Source organism: Nilaparvata lugens, chromosome X (genome assembly GCF_014356525.2).
Source record: "Nilaparvata lugens isolate BPH chromosome X, ASM1435652v1, whole genome shotgun sequence".
NCBI lineage: Eukaryota > Metazoa > Arthropoda > Insecta > Hemiptera > Delphacidae > Nilaparvata > Nilaparvata lugens.
Genome location: NC_052518.1, coordinates 57,276,135 through 57,299,793, shown reverse-complemented (window position 1 = coordinate 57,299,793; position 23,659 = coordinate 57,276,135). Strand labels below are relative to the sequence as shown.

General features: G+C 33.7%; 2 protein-coding genes across 3 annotated transcripts in view; both read left to right on the top strand.

Moving 5' to 3' along the window:
* Positions 1-20,078, top strand: part of LOC111050643 (laminin subunit beta-1) — a 263,300-nt gene extending 243,222 nt beyond the window's left edge. For both annotated transcript variants that reach the window (XM_039443365.1, XM_039443363.1), the window contains exons 31-33: positions 10,968-11,109; positions 17,077-17,410; positions 18,960-20,078. In XM_039443365.1, coding sequence (XP_039299299.1) covers positions 10,968-11,109; positions 17,077-17,410; positions 18,960-19,099 — 616 coding nt within the window. In that variant the 3' untranslated portion in view covers positions 19,100-20,078. The remainder of the gene's footprint in view (positions 1-10,967; positions 11,110-17,076; positions 17,411-18,959) is intronic.
* LOC120355066 lies at positions 1,527-3,182 on the top strand. Its single transcript, XM_039443366.1, has 2 exons — positions 1,527-2,040; positions 2,681-3,182. The coding sequence occupies exons 1-2, from the start codon at positions 1,852-1,854 to the stop codon at positions 3,050-3,052; spliced, it is 561 nt and encodes a 186-aa protein (XP_039299300.1). The 5' UTR covers positions 1,527-1,851; the 3' UTR covers positions 3,053-3,182.
* Positions 20,079-23,659: the final 3,581 nt, after the last annotated feature.

Here is a 23,659-nt window from a genome sequence, read left to right as displayed (position 1 = left end):
ACAAAAGAATAATGATCAGGATGAGATAGAGTACAACAGCATGTTTAGTTGTGAATTGTCATTGGTAGAAGAAGGGTGTGTGAAAATGATATCTCAAGATCACATAATGTTGTATGAAAGATTAAGATTATTATCTTTTGATAAAAGATGGTTGAAATCTTCTCCGCATTTGTCCGCGGAAAACATGGCGAAAGAGGGATTTATATTCTCATCTGCACCAGACATTGTGCGATGTGTATTTTGTTCAATTTGTTTGGGAAAATGGGAAGAAAGTGACATACCAGCAATAGAACATGCAAGGTACAGGCCGAACTGTAGAAGGAAAGATAATATAACAATTGAAGAGGAGAATTTCGATAATAATATTCTACGAGAATATGAAGAAAGATATTTAACTTTTAATTGTGTAGAAGATTCATCCGTTCAAGGAGAGTATTTTGAAAAGCATCATCATCTACATTGTGACTTTTGTAAATCATTATGCAATAAAGCAGAGTATTTTGCGAGAAATGGTTATTTCTTACATAAAAATCCATTCTATCTGCAATGTGTCTATTGCAAATATATTATCGAAAATCCATTTGAAAAAGTAATACATTTACCGTTTTGTTTATATGAAGAGTGTGAGAAAGAAGAGCAGGGCTTGGATGTTCCGGATATACCGTATCGTAAAGATGAAGTAAAATCGCATGCATGCAGTATATTGTAGAAGGTTTTTTATCCTCCGAGGACAAAAACTGTCCTCGGAGGACAGTTACTGTCCTCGGAGGACAAAAATTGTCCTCGGAGCACAATTTTCCTCTCCTCCTCAGAGGATAAAATCAAAGTAAAAATGTACTTACATGTAGTGCTTGATGCTGCATGAATCTCCTCGAGTGTACAGGTGTAGATAGCGAGCCTATGGTACAGGTGTGGATAGCGGGCTATGGTACAGGTGTAGATAGCGGTCTATGGCTCCTTTCAGATTGATTCCTCTCAGGTGTAGATACCGCCTTTGACTCCTTTCAGATTGATTCCTCTCAGCTGTGTTGTCTCGACGAGAGCTCAACTGGTTATGAGGTTCGGAACTCGAGTTGAGAGGTGAGAAAATGCTGTGAAAACAATGAAATATTTAATAACTGAACTGAAATCATTCGAGAATGCTATTCAAAAAAGTGAGCCTCTATCTTGAAATGTTGTGAAATATTTAATAACTGAACTGAAATCAATCGAGAATGCTATTCAAAAAAGTGAGCCTCTATCTTGAAATGTTGTGAAATATTAATAACTGAACTGAAATCAATCGATAATGCTATTCAAAAAAGTGAGCCTCTATCTTGAAATGTTGTGAAATATTTAATAACTGAACTGAAATCAATCGAGAATGCTATTCCTCTATGTTGAAATGCTGTGAAATATTTAATAACTGAACTGAAATCAATCATTCGAGAATGCTATTCAAAAAAGTGAGCCTCTATCTTGAAATGTTGTGAAATATTTAATAACTGAACTGAAATCAATCGAGAATGCTATTCCTCTATGTTGAAATGCCGTGAGATATTTAATAATATTAGAAATCAATCGAGAATGCTATTCCTCTATGTTGAAATGCTGTGAAATATTTAATAATATTAGAAATCATTCGAGAATGTTTAAGTGAGTTGACATGGGGGATTTCAGCTTCTAGCAGGTGTTTTCACTGTCCCATGCAGAGTTCTAGACGAGATTTTTTTTTTTTTGTCTTCTAACACATGGATGCTATTTGAAAAATGATCGAGTGTCTTATAGGAGAGAGAATACTTACAAACCGATAACGATGTGGAAGCACGTGTTGTTGGGGAGAAATTTGATTTTTTTTTTTCGCCTTGTAGCATGCTCTCGCTCGCACGAGCCTGGAACAGAGAGAGAAACGTATGCTATATAAACAGAAGTGATGAGAGGAAAATGCAGGGAGAGGAAAATGATGAGAGGAAGAAGCAGGCGAAGAGGAAGTTGGTGTTTGGGGACGAGCCTGAGGTTAGCGGGGAAGAGGAGGAGGAGTCAATCTGCTCACAAACAAAGGTTAGTTTCAACAAATATTATTAACTTGTGTATGCACAGATTTTATCCGTGATTGATTGTTAAAAAATCTGTGTACATACAAGTCTTTGATTATTTGATACGAATATTATTTGAAATGATTAGAATGCAAGGAATTTGAATTATGAGATATTATTGTTTTAAAGTATTCGATCATGCATAAATGTTAGCAATATTTCCTTGAACTGATTAGAATGCAAAGGAAATATTATTTGAACTGATTAGAAATTATTGTTTAAAGTAATCAATCATGCATAAATGTTACCAATATTATTTGAACTGCTTGGAATGCAAAGGAAATATTATTTGAACTGAATAGAAATTGATGCTAAGGAAATATTATTTGAACTGCTTAGAAATTATTGTTTAAAGTAATCGATTATGCAACAATGTTTGCAATATTTCCTTGAACTGATTAGAATGCAAAGGGAATATTATTTGAACTGATTAGAAGTTATTGTTTAAAGTACTCGATCATGCAACAATGTTATTTCAATAACTAATATTACTCACTTTATGCAGAGAATTCGATGATGACAATTCGATGATAATCTGATGTAGAGATCTTGATCTGTAGTATGATCTGAAACAAATAAGACACTTATCAAATATTTTTCAACAGAAACGAGCTGTAATGGACGAGGACTCCTCACTCGTGCCGTTAATGAAGGAGGTGGAGGGTGCGGGAGAGTTGGACTTTGTCCAACTCATAAACAAACCTCTACCCAAACCGTGGATCCCGCTGAGGGAGTTGAAGGGGGATCTAGCGTACCGCATCATCGGAGCTCGAGAGGAGACCAATAAACACAGTCGACGTGTAATTTTAAAAATAAGGAATGCAGGAAGCAAATGTGAGGTGTATCTACCTCAAAGATTTGCTTCCTGCATTAGCAGAGAAAAAATAGAACATTTTAACATCAACTGTAAAAATTATGTGTTGCTAGTAACACATAAGTCGGCAAATTGGTCGGATATAAAAATTGTTATTGCTTAACAATTTTTATATCTGTATACATATGACCTATGTGTTACAAATTGTATAGATGTATGTATGTGTGAATAGATCAATAAATTGTAATATTGTTTCTATAAAAATTGTTTTCAATTCTTACCTGTTGTTGTTGTTGTTGATAAGTTCGTAATGAATAGTAGAAACACACAGAAGAAGAAATGGTTCAGCTGCTCTGTTGTGAATGATATTTAAATAAGGTGACTGCGTCTTTTATAGTTTGTTGCGAGCATGCTCAGTAGTCTTTACCGCTACACACACACACACACACACACACCACACACACACACACAACACACACACACACACACACACACACACACACCACACACACACACACACACACACACACACACACACACACACAACACACACACACACACACCACACACACACACACCCACACACACACACTCTTTCATCCCCCTCACCTCCACTGGGCAGGGGGAAGGGGGAAATCTATTTTTAGAAAGAGAGAGAGAGAAAGATATCTTCCTCTCTTTTCAACCCCCTCACCACCACTGGGCAGGGGGAAGGGGAAATCTATTTTTAGAAAGAGAGAGAGAGAAAGATATATCTCTCTCTTTTCATCCCCCTCACCTCCACTGGACAAGGGGAAGGGGAAATCTATTTTTAGAAAGAGAGAGAGAGAAAGATATATCTCTCTCTTTTCATCCCCCTCACCTCCACTGGACAAGGGGAAGGGGAAATCTATTTTTAGAACATCCCCCCACCCTACAGGCGGGGGGAAGGGGAGGCGGGATTGACGAGAGGGGGGAGGGGGTTTTGGAGCAAAAAAGCCCGTCAGTGATCCCAGAATCCCTCTACTACCAATGTATCTCCCATTATCATTAAGATAGCTGAACTCCTGAAACTTACATACTACCAAACAGACATCAACGCTGCCCATTGGCTCCCAGTCCGGGGGGGCGAGCCGAGATCTCAGTCAATTGTAGTTTCATTCGTGTCAAGACTGGTTAAAAATGAATGGCTCGTCGCAAGACGTCACAAAAGATTCCTGAAGGCGAGGGAAATCGACAATGATTTTCCAGACGTCCAAATTTATTTAAATGAACAACTCACTAAGGATACAAGTGTACTATTCAAAACGGCAAGGAGCATGATTAAGGAGAACAAGATGGCTTCCGTGTGGACAAACGATGGACGTGTGATGGCCAAGAGAACTCCAACATCTCGTCCATTCAGAGTGAATTGTCTAAAGGACCTGGAGGAGAGGACTCCACCCGCAACCGCCTCCGAGGATGACACCGCCCCCATCCAGGCCAACGGGGCGCCGCTACACCCCACTGCAACCAACGCCAACTCAACCGCCAACCTGGTCAATTGAAGTGAGTGCCGCTTCTATAGGCAAGTGTCTCCAGCCAAGGTACCAACATCAATTTTCTCAGTTCTTCATTAAAATTCCAAAAACACGAGTAGTGTTATATTAGTGAAAATAGTATTTTTATATGTATAATTATAAAAAAGTAACATATTAGAACGATTGGTGAGAGTGTTTTAAAGATAGCCCATGCGGTGAAATAAACTGAATAAACTATCACTAGCATTTAACCCAATAGATCGTGAAATTCAAGCTATTTACTAACAATAATATATATTTATGTAATAAAAATAATAATTATTATTTCATCCTGATTGCTGAGGTACAGTAATACATGGGGGTAGAATATATAGTGAAAGCATATAACATTAGGGTGAAATTTTATTGCTTTCTTTGAGGTTTTTGATTGTTTATTTTTCCTCTCTCTCCCTATGGCTTCTTGTTTTCAATTATTATTTAGCATCATATTTGTTCCATAATATGAATATCTTTATTTTAGGTGGAATTTTATTATTCTTTTTATTATTCTCTTTGATGCTTTTTAATTGTCCTTTTTTCTCTAATGATTCTTTTTTTTCAATTATTATTGTTTCAACATCATATTTATTTAATATTTATATTGTATAAATGTCTTCTATTTATGATCAATTCTACTTACTTTATAGCGAGCTGAAATCAGTCCTTATCTAATTGGGTGCTAGTAAATCATTATTAAGGCTTATTACTCTCATCGTTCACTTTATCTAATAATTTTTCACTTGGTTGTAACATGTAAGTTAAATGCAATACTTTCAAAAGGCTTTACATATTCCTAATTTTATCAGTTATTAGCTGGCTGATGCGCTGATGAGATATGAAACAAATAAAATTTGTATCATGGATGACGATAATTATCTAGAGCGACCGATTATCGATTGTAAAGAGTTCGCTAATCTTGTTGATTACAATAAGAGTTTTAATGGTGTTGATAGTGATTGTTGTGGGTCGAATAGTTTCAGAGTGCTGCATCTGAATACTCCGTAGCTATAATAAAAATTTTGACGAGTTGCTAATATTACTTCAAGGTATAAAAATAAAGTATAATTGCATTATTCTCACAGAGGCATGGCTCAGAGATTGTAGTGATCTTGTGAGTCTAGAGGGTTTTAAGTTAATACGTAGCTATAATAGTATCAATCCGTGTGACGGTGTTGTTGTGTATTTAGACGAGACCTTATCAGCTACAAGCTGTCAGATCTCAATTGGTGAAGTCGCAACATGTCTGTATCTATCGTAGCCCGTCTTCATCTTTGTTATCGTTTAACAACGGCCTTCAGGATCTACTGAGGTCCATGCCGTCTAATCATTCTAGCCTAAGAATTTTTGTAGGAGATATAAACTGCGACATACTCAATCCCAATCCTCAAGACGAGAGATACCTTGACATACTATATGAATTTGGGCTAGTAGCTTGTATAGATAAGATTACAGGTACCAACAGTAACACCTGCATTGATCATTTTTTCATTTCACTTCCACATACTGTAGATGCGAGGCTCACTCATCAATAATACAAACAGAGATTACTGACCACTTATATGCCTGGATATTAATTGTAACTCACCAAAAGTGAACAACCCAGTCACAAAAACTTTTCAAAAAATAAATTGGCCAAACATAACTAATTCACTAAAAGACGAAACCTGGCAAAGAGTGCTCGAAGCAACAGAGGTGAATGCTGCCACGGAAATTTTCAATCATATAATACTAGAAAACTTGAAACGGAATACATCAGAACACGTTTACAAAGCAAAATATTCTAAATTGAAACCTTGGATCACGGGAAGTCTATTGTCTTCAATGCGTCGACAAGATAAGCTATGTAAAGAAGATAGGAGAAATCCCCACAATTTACAAATTAACGAAAAATAAAAGCGATACAGAAATACATTAAAATCAATTATTAAACGAGCAAAGTTTGATTATTATAAAACTAAAATAGATTTTGCTCATGGGGACCCTAGGAAGTTTTGGAATGTAGTAAATGAGGTGGCAGGAAGCTAGATGCATTTAGAGAGCACGGTGGCACTGCGCCCACCACCCCTGAGGAGATAAATAAAATTAGTAATGATTTCAATGACTACTTTGCCTCCGTTGGTCGCCGACTTGCTGAGACTCTCAACCCCGCGGGACCACTTGAGGTGGACGATGCCGACCACGCCGCTGACTCTCTGTTGTGGCTGCGGCCGGTCACACGGGGTGAGCTCACTGATGTGATAAGGTGAATCAAGGGCAACTCTGCATCAGGATCAGATAATATCCCCTCAAAATTAATAAAATTTAATATCGATGCTTTGATCACACCTTTGTTGCACATAGTTAACCTTAGTATTAATACAAATATTTTTCCAAATGTACTCAAGATTGCCAAAGTGATAACAATTTTTAAATCAGGACAAAATAATTTAACTTCTAACTATAGACCAATTTCTTTACTCTGCATTCTATCTAAAATACTTGAAAAATGTGTCAAAATACAACTTGCTGACTACCTCAAACAAGAAAAACTAATATCAGATTTACAGTTTGGTTTCAGACAAGATAGAAGCACATCTCATGCATTCTTTGAAATCACCAAATACATAGCCAACCAAATTGGGGGAAGGAGGCGTGTCCTGGCTACTTTTTTGTATCTAGATAAAGCATTTGATTCCATAGATCGACAAAAGTTGATAAGGAAATTACAATGCATTGGCGTTAGATCAACGGATTGGTTTATCAGCTACTTAGAAAACCGTTTGCAATACGTGACTATAAATGAAATTAACAGTGATAAAACTGAAATCTACTATGGAGTGGTGCAGGGAAGTTCACTGGGGCCGCTTCTGTTACTAATCTATATTAATAACCTGGAGAAAGTAGCAATTAGAGGTAAATTGTTCCTTTTTGCGGATGACACAGCGGTGGTGTCGTCCAGCTGCACGTGGCATGAGGCTTACGAGCGGGCGGAGGATGATATGATCAGGGTCAAGCGTTGGCTGGATCAGAACACCTTGACCCTAAATGTAGAAAAAACTAAACATCTACCCATATTTTTTAAACATGACAGTGATCCTGGTCCGCGACGCTTGGCTCTGCATTCCTGTTATGTACTGCGGTCGGTCGCCTGTGATTGCAGCGTAATTGAACGTGTTAATACCTACAAATATTTGGGGGTCACAATAGACCATAAATTATCATGGGCCCCGCACATTCAAACAGTAAGGCAAAAACTTAGAAAATTTATGTTCGCCTTTTCGCAGCTTGCAGGCGTGCTGACTGTGGGGCATTGCAGGTCTGTTTACTTTTCCTACGTGCAGTCTTTGCTTCAATACGGTTTGTTGGCGTGGGGTGGAGTCTCGGCGGCGTTGTTGCGGCCTCTTGCTGTCACTCTGAGAACCCTAATAAAAATAATTTTTAATAAACCCATGCGATACCCTACAGAACAACTTTTTTCCAAATTCCATGTCCTTAGTATCAGACAAATATACATAAAAACCCTCCTCTCCTTTACCAAATCCTACAAAGCAGAAATATTTACTGAATCACCACACAATTATCAAACTAGACATAGATTAAATTTCAGATTTGGTACTCCTAGAGCCACTTTAGCTCCAGCAAATAACACCCCATTCCACATTGTGCACCTCCTCTACCGAAATTTGCCTACATCAATCCAGGAGGCTGAGGGGCGCAATGTACCTGTTTACAAAAGAAAAATAGTCCAATGGCTATTCAACATTGGTAGGGATGCTTCGGAGGCCCTTGTCAATTCACCCTACACCTAGGTTTCGTCTTAGATATTTGTCTACAGATATTCCCATTTTTCATTTTGTTATAAGCCATTAGTTTTTCCGTGTTATGTTATTTTTTCTTTTTTCTCTCTCTTCTTGCTTGTGTTTAGTTTCTTGTTTTTGATGCAGCGCTCAAAACTCTTTCGACCTTATAGCACCAACCTAATAGATTTAACCTATTTTATTTTCTACATTTGAAGTTATTGTTTAATTAAAGTTTATTTTTTGTTTAGAAAAAAGTAAAATTTAAAAGTTTTTCAAGAAATGATTTCGATTATCCTGTATTTCTTAAGGCTTTTCTAGGTAGGAATTCTTTCCCCACACACAGATTTATATTCTAAGTGGGGAAATATATTTCCTTGATTTGTTTATGTATAACTATTATTGTTATTAGTTATTTTGTATAACTGATATGTATATGATTTTTTGAGGAAATGAAAAATTGAATTGAATTGAAAATTGAGTTGGTGTCATTTTGAATTGAAAATCGTTACACAACATGTTGAGTGCTTGTTCAAGAGAGCTTGGGGTTTTCGTTCTCATTAGGGAACCGACGGGTTCACGTAACCCTCTCAGAAGTACTCTTAATGCTAATTTTGATACATACTGGCAAAGCACATTGGAGGCATGCGGTTCTTTGTTAACAAAATAAGCGATTTGAAGATTCAAAAGTTTTTTGATTCTCTGATAGAAGTTAAAATGTTTTTCGCCAGGTTCTTGTTTTAGTTCACTCAATTCTAGATTCAAAGTGAAACAGTCCCTCTTGTCTAGATAACTAGTTAGCAATACGTTTTTTACGTCAGGCCAATCATAGCTACCTGAACTGCTCACTACTTCATTGGCTTGTCCTTTGATTTTAGATAGAATTGTTGAATACAAATACTCATTTTGAAAATCATCTGGGTTACTTTTTACATAAAACTTAGCTACTAACTTATCTACAATGGTTATTAATCTGTTCAACAGTGTTGGTTCTCCAAAGAACTCAGGAATGATGTCAAGATACTCCTTCTTGAGAACAGGAGTAGTACCTGCTGGTACACAAGATCCTGCTGCTGGCAATTTAGGGGGAGGTGGTGCTGGATTCATATTTAATAATTAATTATGAATATGTGGGTCAAAAATGTCACAATAATAAAATAGTTCAAAAGATAAATAATTGTTTCTACTCACAAGATAATATCCAACATTGCACTATGATTTCTTAACTCTATTTCACTGATGACAATATGCACTTGACACAAATTAAGTTCTCTGTGGCAATATTCACTTGACACAAATGATGTTCACGACGACTTCTAAAGGGTGAAAACCGACGAATTATTTTCAATATTTTGGAACTTGACTAATTTGGAAGTCGTCCTACCGACTGCGCCAATTATAGTTTGTCAATAAATAAGTTACTTTTCAAAAAACAATTTTATTTATTACAAAACATTACAAAGTGTTTCATGAGGCCCGTTCGCTATGTACGCTAGCGAGAGACTGAGCTCTGAATACAATATTGTCTTCCACTACGACTATGCTGACTAAAACAAGTTAATAGTGATTCTATGCAGTTTTCACTCATATAACTTCTATAAATCATTGATCTGAATGCTTTTGTTTTTTGTTGCCATGAATAGTTAAGAGTCTCTTGAAATTAGAGAATTTGTATGTGTGGGTTTCCTGAAGATATTAAAATTAAGTTTTCATTTCGCTTACTTATTTCCAAATAAGCATATTATGTCATCGACATATCTATACCAATAAATTCTATTTATAAGTGAAGTGATTTTATTTTGATATACAACAATTTTATATAGTGTTGAAGAGAATAAATACGATTTTATTTTATTTGATTCACTTCTGTCCCTGTTCTCAACAGACAGCAATAGTACCACATACAGCAATCAACTCCATACAAAATTTATAATTTGAATAAGATGTAATTCTATTCAAATTCAATTTTCTAATTCTTTAATCCCATTTTCTAACTTAAGTCTATATCTAATCTTATTTCTAATTTTAAATCTCTTCTTTTCTATTATTTCAAAGTCAACTTTTTCTCAATCCATAATTCACTCAAATTTAAAATCTCATAACCCATAATGGCTCCCCCTCAATCTGTAATCCTGTTGCCTCCGTTCGTACTCGCTACATACTCTGTGGTCTCGTCGGTTGAAAAAACCGCACAAAGAAGTCTAATTTTCTTCTGAACAGTCCTCTCAGTAAAATATATTTTCTCTGTAGTGTTTAGAAGATGTTGAGCTGTTCTTGGCCCAATTTGCATGATGTTATATAAGAGGTTTTATAATTTACTGACGATAAACTCGAGGTTTCAACAATGGGCTTTGGCGGGTTTTTTTCCAAGGTTAGGCGGGACCTATAAATAAATGACATGGCCGAGGCTGCTATAACCAAGTTACACTGTATCTGTAGCTGAAATGAGGCATGTAATCATATCCAGTTGGAGCTCAATTATTCCAACTTGAATCAGGAATAATTCGTAAATTTTTCCATGCTTTATTTTTCCTAAGATGATGATAATACTAATAATATTCGAACTTGTAAATTTCTTCAATTCTGATATTTTTCACTGTCTCATGAGTTTTGAATTGGTTACGTTTCACTGTGTTTTGTTATCCACTAGAGGTGAATCTGAATACTAAATTTTTTATGTTGATTTTAATTGTTTTATACTAATAAGAATTCTATTGAAATAATAGTAGAAATAAGAATAATTTATCTTTGTTTTTTTTTCAAGGAAATCCGCATTGAAAATCTTGGAGATAGCTCGCAACGTGAGTAATGTATTGACGGACGCTAAAGAAGCCCAAAGCAAGGCTGAACAAGCAATTGAAAGAGCTAGTTTAGATATCTCATCTGCAAAGAATGATCTAACTCAAGTGAGTATTTTTTTTTATTCAGGTCTTCTATTCTGTATATTACACTAGTATACAAAGAGGTCCAAAAAAATACATATACTCCTTACAGTGAACGTAAAGTGAACAAAACAACGCTCAGCTATGAATGTTTCTCTTTATTGTATTTCAATTTTTTAACATGTGGCATGAGTAGACCGCATGCAAACTCTTAAGGTCATTTCAAAACGTAAACTTTATGGCAGTTTCAGACCGCGTCTTCCGTCAATTTAGCACGTTCTACCACGCATTCTTGCTTATTAATACCCAAACTATAAACATTTTACAACAAAGTATATTTTTTCAATATTTCTGTATATGATCACATTTTGAGATGTGGAAGTGCCATTTCTTAGCTCAGTACACATGTGCTGCCCGAGATACGGAGCGACGGCTACGTTGGAAACCGTGCATTGACGATACGTATTCGCCTGTCTGAAAGGACGGATTCATTGTAATTAGGAGATAACAACAAGTTTAGTACAGGTAGCAGTTCTTTGTTGGAAAGTCCACGATTGAATTTTGATTCGTAGGAAACCTCACGCTTAATGGGTTTGTAGTAATTGTGGCATTTTGTTTGATTTTTTTTTTATTCATCTACAATTATGCAGTAATATTCTATTATTCTTGATTGTTTAATAATCTAAATATAGTAGTTAAAGAGTGCAATTGTGCTCCCTCATGAACTGACATTAGTATTACATTCCTGTAGGATTTTAATGTGTGAATTATAGAATGATTATATTGTGCTTGATTTAGCTGTAACTCTGTATTGTATTTGAATGGCTTGTCTGTGTGCAAATAAAATTATTCATTTAATGGGTTCCTTGAAAATGCCAGTAGTTGCTCAAGCAAGTACAGCAGTCTGAAACGGCCTGCCAGTGCTTTACCAAGATATTCATTGTCAAAGTGTGTATGCGTTTTTTCTTTCACCTTTCTCTACTTCTGTGAACAATAGACCTCATGCAGTTATCATTGTACCCATCATATATAGTGTTATCCCCGTTGATTGACAGAGCCAAAGTTGAAAAACCATACAAAATACTGTACTCATATAATTACAAACAAATACAGGAAGGCCTCTTCCATATGGCAGAATCACCTCTTCTGTTGATAGATCATAATTATTTCATATATCGTGTATTCATTGTGTCTTTCACATGAGGATCCTACAGTTCAAGCGACGTCTGATCATAGTTGGCTCATCACAGTTCGTACTGCTACAGTTCATACAGCTAACTGCATAGTTCTACTGCTACAGTTCATACAGCTAACTGCACGTATTAACTGTATAACTATATGATAACGGAAAGCTATATTTAAAGCAGCCATAACTTCTTAAAGAAGAAAGTATTCCAAAAATTATAAAAGAGATCCTCAAACATCAGCCATACAAGGATTACTTTGTTTCAAACCAAACGCTCTATATATCGGAGAGTGGAAGAAATTTGTTGGTTGTACCGGAACGGATGCAATATCAAGTTATTGTAAAGGCGCATAGGCGAAGTCATTGTACTGCAAGAAGGACCGTAGCATCTATCAAGAATATTATATCCCAGATATTGACACCAAAGTCCAAAACCACTGTAGTCCAAAACCACAGCAAGTCCAAATCACTGTATACCGTGTATTTTGGTGAAAAAGAAAGCTGGTAAATAAGAGGGTTTTCTGCACCCTTTATCAAAAGATTAATTACCACTGACGACTTATCATATTGATCTCTTAGGCCCTTTAGAATCCACAATTTAAGAACTGCAAATACTATTCGTGGTCATTGACAGTTTTACAAATGGGCACTATCCTACTAAATCCACAACTGCTAGAGAGGTAATTGAAAAACTAAAGCTCTAGAGAAAAACCTTCGGAAATCCATTGCGGATAATCTCTGATAAAGGGTCAGCCTTCACTTCTGAAGAATTCCAGCAATCAGCAATATTACAAAATGGGAGAAATTTTAGACTCAACACACCGGCGAAGCATTGGTACATCACCTTTTGAAATGCTGCTTGGAGTGAAAATGCGAAATATCCTGAATTTTACAATCGAATTGAATTGAATGACTGCATTTATTTTGACCTAAGAGGGTGAAGTTAGGGCGCAGTCGGCCCTCTCTTATTTTTGACTCTCAATGTACGTAAGTTGATAGAAAATGAGTTTCAAATCCAATTTCAACTAGGAAGAATTGGTCTGAGGAAGTCTGCTAAGGAACAGATACTACAGACACAAGCAGAAAACAAGAAAAGTTACGACAAGCAGCGCCGCGAGGCATTACAATACAAAGTTGGTGATTATATTACAAATAAGAGAACTTAAACCGGCCCTGGTAGGAAATTGAAATGAATATTCATGGGTCCATATCAGGTTTCAAAGGTAGAAACATGAAGGGCCGTTGAAAACGTCCACATGTGCCGAGTCCATGAAGTCTTGTGTAATGTGTTACGTTTTGTCTATTTTTGTTTCATTTTGTCAAGTTCAATGTCTGGCTTGAGGGCAAGCCAATTGTCAGAATGGCCGATTGTAGGAAATATTTTATTTTGCATATTATTATTATTTCAGTGTGGTTCGAACCTCTTATATGGTAAATATCGTATCACACATGATTCTATTATTAAGTGTTTAGAATATTATTCATTGAAATAATAAATTTGACAGAAATAAACATTTAGTTTCTGGAATGAACTAAAATGAATAAGTTATTTTGAAAAAGTGTAAGTTGTTTAGGAATAAACAGAAGTTTATTGAAGTGTGATGGAAAATTTTATTCTAGGATAATAAGATTTTCTATATGATGAATAAGACAGGTGAAAGAACGGTTCCTTGAGGTAGACCATAATCGGTAAGAGGCTCATTACTGGTTTTATTTTCATTCGATAACAATTGTGATCGACCTTGAAGATAACTAGAAAATAGTTTCAAAGGGAGACCTCGAATTCCAATGTTATTGAGTTTCTCTAACAGTTTAATAGTGTATGGAATTGTATCGAACGTTCAGGTCAATGAATATGGCAATAGATTTTTTAATTTTACTGAATTCTCAGTCAATATATTTTACTAATAAAGAGATTGCATCCTCTGTGTTTCTCTCTTGGAAAGTAAATTGATTTGCATGAATTACTTTTTTATATCCAAGTACCGAACAAGCCTCTTCTTTACATATTTTTCCATGATCTTTGAAGAACCACTAAGTAAGCTTATTGGACGATAATTCTTCGGATTTTTAACATCCCCTGATTTATGCAGAGCTATGATTCTGGCAACTTTGAATTCTTCTGGGAAACACCCTTCTTCAAAACACTTGTTTATTATAAATGTGAGAGGTTTGGCAATATTTCAGCTTTTCTTTTGAGACAATTGTTATCAATATTATTGATATTTGGTGCTCATCTAGATTTAAGTTACTTTATTGTTAAAATAATTTATTCTTCATTAGTCGGGAATAGGAAAAATGAATTTCAAAAATCCTTTTTAAAGTGTTGACGTGTTGGTGGAAGACTGTTTAAATTTCCACAGCTTAATCCTTCAGCTTATATTTTACCAATAGAAGTGAAATCTTTACTTGGAATTTCAGGATCAATATCATTCTTCAAAATTTGCAGACAAGAATTTTCTCAAGCAAACAGTATTGCATTCAATGATCTGTAATATCATTTGTGTAATGGAATTTGTTATGTAATTGTTGTCATTGAATGTCATTGTGTAATTTGATTTGAAGTTTTCTTTTTTATATCTAGTAAATCGTCTATTGTATCCCATGTCTTTCTATTTTTACATTTACTTTGTCCTAATTTATTATAGGTATTATTTTAAGCTATTATTTTTTCATGGGTAGGGAAGATTAGCTTGATTAATATTTTTCATAACTGTCGAGTATTTTGAATTAATTACATATCATACAAGAACCCAACAACATTTCAAACCAGAAACCACAATCACAACACCAGATACAGGAATCTTCTCATCACCAGTGTTGCAAGGAAGGCCCTATACCAGACATTTCAATCATTTAGCACCAAAATTATATAATCTACTTTCTGCAAACTTTGAACAGATTAATCATCCTAGAGAATTCAAAACAATAGTACACAATTGGTTGATGCGCAAAGGAAGACAGAACATAGAAAACATTATTTCAAACATCAACTAACCACCTAATGATTCACTAAACACTAACTAATTAATAATACGCACAAAAAAAACTAACAAACTCCAGAAGCCATAGTGGTACGCCATAGTGGAGTAGGTCAATCTCCACACAGAAAAAATTAAACAAGAAGAGGACACATTTTAAGAATTTTTTGTAACTACCTAACTATTGTATGTAATATTGTAATTTATCTAATATTTTGTGTAATTGATGTTGTAGTTTTAGTTTTTTTGGGAAATAGACATTTATTTATTTAATTCTCTTCATAAATGAACAGTTTTTATATTTATCTATGATTACAGCATTACATCAACTTCAAAAAACATAACTCATCAAGAGCAATTCTATTGTCGTATAAACCTTGGGAACTATTTATAGTAACACAGATGTGCTTACTTATTCTGTGATAGTACTATTAAGAAGGATTTGTGATTATTACTCACAATTAACTCGAAAACTCGTATTTGAGAATAAAATGAAAAATAATAATAATAGTTCAGGCTTAATAGTTTACTTATAATAGTTCAGGGTTGAGTTCAATATTTAATTGTATGGAGTTTGATAAACACATTAAGTGTTAAACCAAAATGATAAGATCATTATGACTTTCTAAAAAAATTCAATGAACAATGGATGATAAATGACTTCATTTCGGTCGCCTACTGATATGCATTTCAGAACTCAATCAAGGCTCACTGACCTTATTGAAACCCTTAAAATTTAAAAAGTCATTTACATAGAGTATGAAAAGGATGGGAGAAAGTACAGTACCTTGAGGAAGACTATAAGAAGTTAAGTTAGTTACACTAGATTGATCATTTGTGGTTAGGGACTGGGTTCTATTACTCAGATAGCTTTTGAACAATTTAAGCGAGACTCCTCTGAAACTAACTACCTTTGTAGTGGTTTATCTTACTCTTACTCTTCCTAATGTATCCCGATCAAGAGAGGTGGTTCCCTTCCTCGAGGGGAATCGACGTGACAAAAGCCGGTTCCTGGCGCGCGATCATCATGTGAAAGACTACATTGAACATTTAATATGTGAATCTTATCTATTCAGTGATAATAATGTGAAAATCTGTTCTATTTTTGGTTTCGAAGCATCTAAATTTGAAAATCTACTTTGTGAACATACTGGACTAAAAATTCTGTGAAGTGTGACCCTATGTCACTATGTGTAACCCTGTCTGAATTTGGGAGAGGAATAGCACAAGGTTACCTTATTTTTTCTCTCCCTATCATTTTGATGATGTACTTATTGTATCAATGAATGAATAAATAAAGAACTCAATATATTTCGGTAATAAAAGACGAGCACTGTTCAGTGATCTTGCGTCTCACGTCTCCTTCCGTGAGAAAGGACCCTATGGAGAGGGAATTTGAGGGATCCTCCTATGAGTAAAAATAATTCATTGACTTTTCCCTACTGAATACAAAAAATAAGATTGGATTCAAATATTTTGATAGTGCCACTTGGCATGATATACTATACTAAGAGCGATATATTGAATTATGTACCATAAGATCAATGTTCTCTTTTGAAACACATCGCCCTTATTTATGGACTTCACACCCTTTGCCCTAACAAAAATGTATTCAACTCCAAGTCTCCATCAACGAATACAAATTCTATAAGAATCAAAGCTTTCGTACATAGGAATCCTTCTTGAATCTTACCCAAGCCAAGATCTGATCAATTCACAAGTCAGATAATTCAATATATTTATATTTTTTATTAAAAAATAATTTTGAATCTTCTGTTTTGATTCAACAGAAAGCAATTATCTAGTGGTTCATTTATTTTTCAGACTGGCAGTGAGACACAAGAAGCTCAACAGAAAGCCAACGAGACCGTTGTTCAAGTATCAAAGCTCCAGGATAAACTGAAAACGCTGCAGTCTGAATTCTTGAAAAATGAGAAAGATGCAAAGGAAGTCGCTGAAGGAGTAAAAGTTGTCGAGTTGAAGGTTGAAAACGCACAGGAAAAGGCAGCAGAGCTGAAGAGGGCTTATTACAATGCAAACGATACTCTCCAGCAAAGAAGTCAACATTTTCAACTGGCAAGAGTAAAAGCGCAAGAAACACTTGAAAAAGCCAACAATCTTTCATATCTCACCAATCGAAAATTGATTGACCTGAAAAGTAAGTAGTTATCAAATCTAAGTTGTTTTTCTACTGAATAATTTCTCTAAAAATACATTTTCGTTCAATTCATCAATAAATTAGTAGCATATCAAATTGTTATTGAAACTAATTTATACAAGGTGTTACAGAAGTAGTGTCGAACACTTTAGGGTATTGTTCCTGGATGATAGGAGACTACAAATGTCGTATTTGAAGAGTTCAAAACTCAGCGGTTATCCTTATAGCTGCCATTTTGTTTTTTTCACTTAGGAATTTTTATCTCAAGAACGAAATGATGTATTGATCTCAAAATTTGTCATGAATATTTATGCTATAAAAACTTAACTTAAAAAAAAAAATAAAAAAAATTCTATGTAAATTTTCGAAATGGCGGCCATTTTAAATTTTTGATTGCACATTTCACAAAACCGTTCACTTTATAGAAATTTATGAGACAAAAAACTTAGCAAATTTTATCAATATTTCAAGGATACCTCATTTATTAAGATTGGTCGGAGAATAACGGAGAAATTAATTATTTTCGTATTGCATGCATGACTACTATCACAATTTAAACAATTATATTACATTTTTAATTCCAATTGTATTTAAGATGAAGCTTTGAAACTCGGTATGGCTCCATATGGCCATTCAGCTGATTTTAAAATGTTTTGCAGGTTATCTTGTTTGTTCATGGTCATGCATGTTGTACGAAAATGATTAATCTCTCTGTTATTCTCTGATCAATCTCAAAAAATGAGGTATCCTTGAAATCTTGATAAAATTTGCTAACTTTTTTGTCTTTTGTAAATCTTCTATAAAGTGAACAGTTTTTGTGAAATTTGCAATAAAAAATAAAAATGGCCGCCATTTTGAAAATTAACATCGAAAATGTTTTATATTACTTTTTAAATTTGAGTCTCTATAGCAGAAATATTCATGCCAATTTTCAGATCAATACATCATTTCGTTCTTGAGATAAAAATTCCTAAGTGGAAAAAACTAAATGGCAGCTATAAGGATAACCGCTGAGTTTTGGACACTTCAAATACGACATTTGTAGTCCACTATGATCCAGGAACAATATCCTGAAATGTTCGACACTACTTCTGAAACACTCTGTGTAATTTTCATTTTAGCATGATAATTTCCTGATTAACTGTTGTGTTGAAATATGAAGGATAGTAGTATTATATTAGATTACACTTTGAAGTGTCATATACTGCGGGATTGTTGCTCCCTTAATGCAGTTTCATAATTATGACGAGAAAAAAAAAATAAAATAAAATGATTGAATGAATGATAAAATAAAATAAAATAATACAGCAAATAAAATATTTGCTGTATTGAAAGTAAATTCTCTTTATCATTCTTATGCTCATACCTTGAACCTACTTCTATTCACGGGGTTGTGTTTGTTTTATACTTTGTACAAATATACTTTTTCTATTCTTATATTTACCATAAAATATCAATTGCTTTCATTTGATTCGTTGAAACTTCAACACTTTAACTGTAAATTTGTACTTGTAAGGTGGAATATATTAACAACTCTGTTTCTTTACAGATGCACAAACCACGTTCAATGAACAGATGGAAAGGCTTCAAAATTTGTCAAAACAATTGGATATGATGAACTCGAAAATGCAACAACATCTCAATTCAATAACAGTGAAATCAGACTACTTCAGGAACTGTTTGAACTGATTAATTAATTTTGTGAATATTTTAGACTGAAGCAATATTGACGTTTTATCCAATAATTTTGATTTTGCTATCCAAAAAGATTGTTAATTATTACTAGACTCTGAACTAGATGGTTATTCAACTTTTTGAAAACTAAAAATTCTATCGCGTTTCAATCCATACCATAATTTTCGCAATGCTAGTCTATAATTACATATTTTTGACCTGACTATTCGCCTGAATTATTGCTCCAGAAGTGTATAGAATTAATCAGATTTCTTAATCAGTTCGAATTATGTTAGCGAATACAAGATATTTATATTGTGGATATGTCAAATTTGATTACTTGACTATACAAGCCCGTTGCAAAGATGAAAGTCAGTAACTTGAAAATAGATTGTAATCAGCCATACTTTTTTCGAAAGTTCTGGTTTGTCAGTTTCAGATTAACATGAATATAAGAAGACTTTATTATTTCGTGTATGTGAGAATGTGTGTTCATAAGGGAAGTAAGTTTATGGTTGATCAAGTATACGATTGATTGGCCCTTGAAACTGCCATTAATTTTCTGAAACATTATTGAGTTTATAATCGATCAAGTGTGAGCGAGCGTGAGAGAGCAAGAGAGAAAGAGCGTGCTAATGAGAAATGAATGAGTGAATGAGTGATTTGACAAAGCTCTTCAGTTTTATTTTTGAATATATTAACAACTATGTTGATAATTTTGTTAGGAAATCGTTTTAAGATTTAGGTGAATAGCTTAAGATTTGACAAATACAATTCCTATTATATGATTCTTATTTATATAACATCACAGTAACACAGTTTTTAATGTTTTAACATCAATTTGATTTCTTTTAAGTGTTCAAGTTAATATTTTATTGAGTGTATTAGTTCTTGCATGCCGAATATTCTATTGTATTTTGTTACATAGTTTGTAACTAATGTTGTCTTATAAAATAGTGCCAAATAGATGTAGAGTAGATTAATCGTTTCAAAATTAAAAAGATTTTTATAAAAGGTAATCTAATATTTTCATCTCTTTGTGAGCTTTTCTCATCCTTGTTTTATTGTTAACTAGCAGGTAACCCGTGCTTCGTAAGGGTCTATTTTAAAACTTGACGTAATGAAATCTAGAAGAATTGAAAATAGGCCTATAAGAATCCTCGGTTAAGAATTTATTAGCAGCATTTCAAGTAAATCAGTCCAGTAGTTCAGACGTGATGATGCATCAAACATAATTTTCCTTTCCTCTACACGAGTATACATGTTTAAGCCAGTTCTTTCCTTTATTATAGTAGAGAAGATGATAGTTGGATGGATATATCATCTTCTATACTATAATAAAGGAAATGAATGAGAATTTTGAAAGGTTTGAGATATCGATGTGCGGTTTTTACCATACCTCTTCTCTGGAAATCCTGTATCGGAATCATGTATCATATGACCACCTTTCAATTAAAAAAAGAAGTTGGATTCAAAATGGCGGAAAAAGTTTGGTTGCGACGGAAAAGCTGTTTTTATCATTCGAAAAGGATCCCCAATCATACCTATCTTCTAATTTCCCTTTTAAGAGAAATGTTCTGCTGCTTCCTTACAACAACTGAAAGCATGACAAATAATTGAAAACTTGACAAACTGAAAACTCGATGTAATCAAATATTGACGAATTTAAAATAGGTTCATAACCATCCTCCGTTAAGCAAGAATCTATATGCAAAATTTCAAGTTAATCAGTCCAGTAGTTCAGACTTGATGATGTGTCAAACATAATTTTCCTATACTTTACACCACCTGTATACGTGTATAATCCAGTTCTTTCCTTTATTATAGTATAGAAGATAATAGATGGATGGATGATCATTGTTATTTTACTGGAAGATAGAATATGTTGAATAGTTTCCCTTCCAGAGGGAGTTTTGACAACCCACAAAAATCATTTTTCATTTCAAGATGTAACGAAAAGGTGCATATGACCTTATTTTTACTTTCCTTGCCCTATTACCATTGGTAAGGAAAGTATTGCTTTCCAAAAAAATTTAAGGTACCCTAATTTCATGATTTCTATACGTTTCAAGGTCCCCTGAGTCCAAAAACATGATTTTTGGGTGTTGGTCTTGACGTGCTACCAATTTATCCTAATAGGTTGGATAGCATTCACCTATCACCTAAGGAAAGTCATCGGTTCCTAATAAGCTAATATCTTGGTATATCATTAATGGATCTAATGCTTATGAATAAGAAATTCAGTTCAGAGCAAATTAAATTATAATTTATTTAAAAATGATTCAAAAATTTCAGTTCACTAGAACAAATATACATGGATCGAACGTAGATTGAACATGATTGAGGTTACTAATATGTTTGTTCTGATCATCAAAACAGATTCCAACAGCTCTCACAAAAACTCAGAAATTATTACTTCAAAATCAAAATTAAAATATATAACTTATAGATTAAGAATACTTATCTATCGTTTACAGGTTTCAAAACAGGCTTATGGCTTTCAACATTAAACGAGAAATTCAGCACAACATGAAAAGAAAAATTGAAATCTACATTTCATGTATGTTCAATAACATCAATAAACTTTACAGAAACATTTAGATCACAAATAACACATCTTAAATTTCAATTACCGTATTTAAGAAAATTTCAACAGAAGCCAACACTCCTAACATAAGCCAGCCATTAAAAAGTTTGAGAGAGACAAGAACAAGAAACCTTTCCGGTGAAGCCGAGACACGTCATCATCGATTGCCAATTAGCAAAGAACACAAGTCTTCAAACATTATATCTATTGTTTTCAATAAAACGTTATTTTTAAAGTTATTTTTAATTTAATTAACCTTTATATTGTTTAGAATTATCTGTTTATTCAGAAATAGAACTTTGTTACAGTGATTCAGTGGAATGTTCAACACTAGTATATATGATAAATTCCCTATGAAAAGTTTTAGTCCATATATCGATTACACCAATATTTGCTATCAAGTTTTATTAATATTTTGAATATCGAATTGAAGATTCAATTTTAATCGAGAAAAAATGTAATATTATAAATACCCCCTCTTGACATAAAAAATTTTACTGTTTGAGAATTTAAAAAAAATTTACATTACATTGTAACAAATATGGAAACTGTTGAAATTAAATTTGAGAACAGGAACAATTTTTTTCTACACAAACATTACATGTCAACTTATAATTGAAAATTATTATAAAAATTCATCAATAGCATTTGTTGTATATTTCCAAACCATATTTGAAAGTATAGAATATCAAAATTATTTTTTGATTTAGCTTAATAATTCAAGGAAATTATCTCAACAGAAAATTTAATATAATTAAAGAATAATTATTGAAATTTTACATAAGTTTAATAGATACAACATTTAAATGTTATTGCATGAAAATTTAGTATGTTGAACAGAATTTTTTAAATGAATTGATGAATTGTTACGTTTAATTTTCACATAAAATTGCAATAAATTAAAAAATGTCCATTTCTTTCATTGTTGATGCGGTTGATTTTTTATTGATGCGAATTTTGAAAACAGTCCATTTCTTTCACTGTTGACACGGTTGATTTTTTTTATCGATGCGAATTTTGAAAACAGTCCGTTAAGGCACTCAGTATGAATTTCAGTTAAGTGTGACTCCAGTGTTGGGCTGATCTAGATACGCGTAGACATCTATTAGCATGGCCTCATGCTTGCCCTAGTGGAAGTGATCAATAGAGATCAATAAAAAAAATGTATTGATATCAATAGGTATTTGGGCCAATACACATCAATAGGTATCCATGGATATGTTTTGATGTGTATTGGCCCAAATACCTATTGATATCAATACACATAAATGGATACTCATGGATATCAATACATAACCAGCTGTATTGATATCAATACACATCAATACATTTCCATGGATTTGTATTGATGTGTATTGGCCCAAATACCTAATGATATCAATACACATCAATAGGTAGCCATGGATATCAATACATAATCAGCTGTATTGATATCAATACAGATCAATAGCCATCTATAAGCAGCCTGTCCCCTTTATAGAAAAAATCCTCTTTTAAATCTAGGAGAGCAGCTTAGGATGAAGATAAAATTTGCAAGGATTATAGGCCTAATATTCTAACCCAGCTGCGACTAGCATCAGACAAGGGAGTATACCTGTTTAATTACCTATAATCAATATAAGTAAATTGGATTCAGTGAATAGATGTCTATTGACATATTGATGAAAAATTAAGGAATGTAAATAGTTAAGACATAAATAATGTGAAAAGTTGTTTATTAAAATAACTCATACGCATGTCATTAATTTATCTACGGAGAAAGGTCCTTATTGTGGTGCTCCAGATTACTTTATTCTCTTCATGTTTAAAGTAGCAATTTTTTGAGCTACATACCGGTTTATGTTACTGCACCTCAATTCAATCTTAATTTTTGAAGCATTCAGATTTTCCTCCAGGATCCGGTGTTTGAACATTTCTAGAACAAATAACAGTTCAAAGTATAAAATCTTGAAAAATTAGAAAATAAGGATTTTATTTCCTGAATTAAT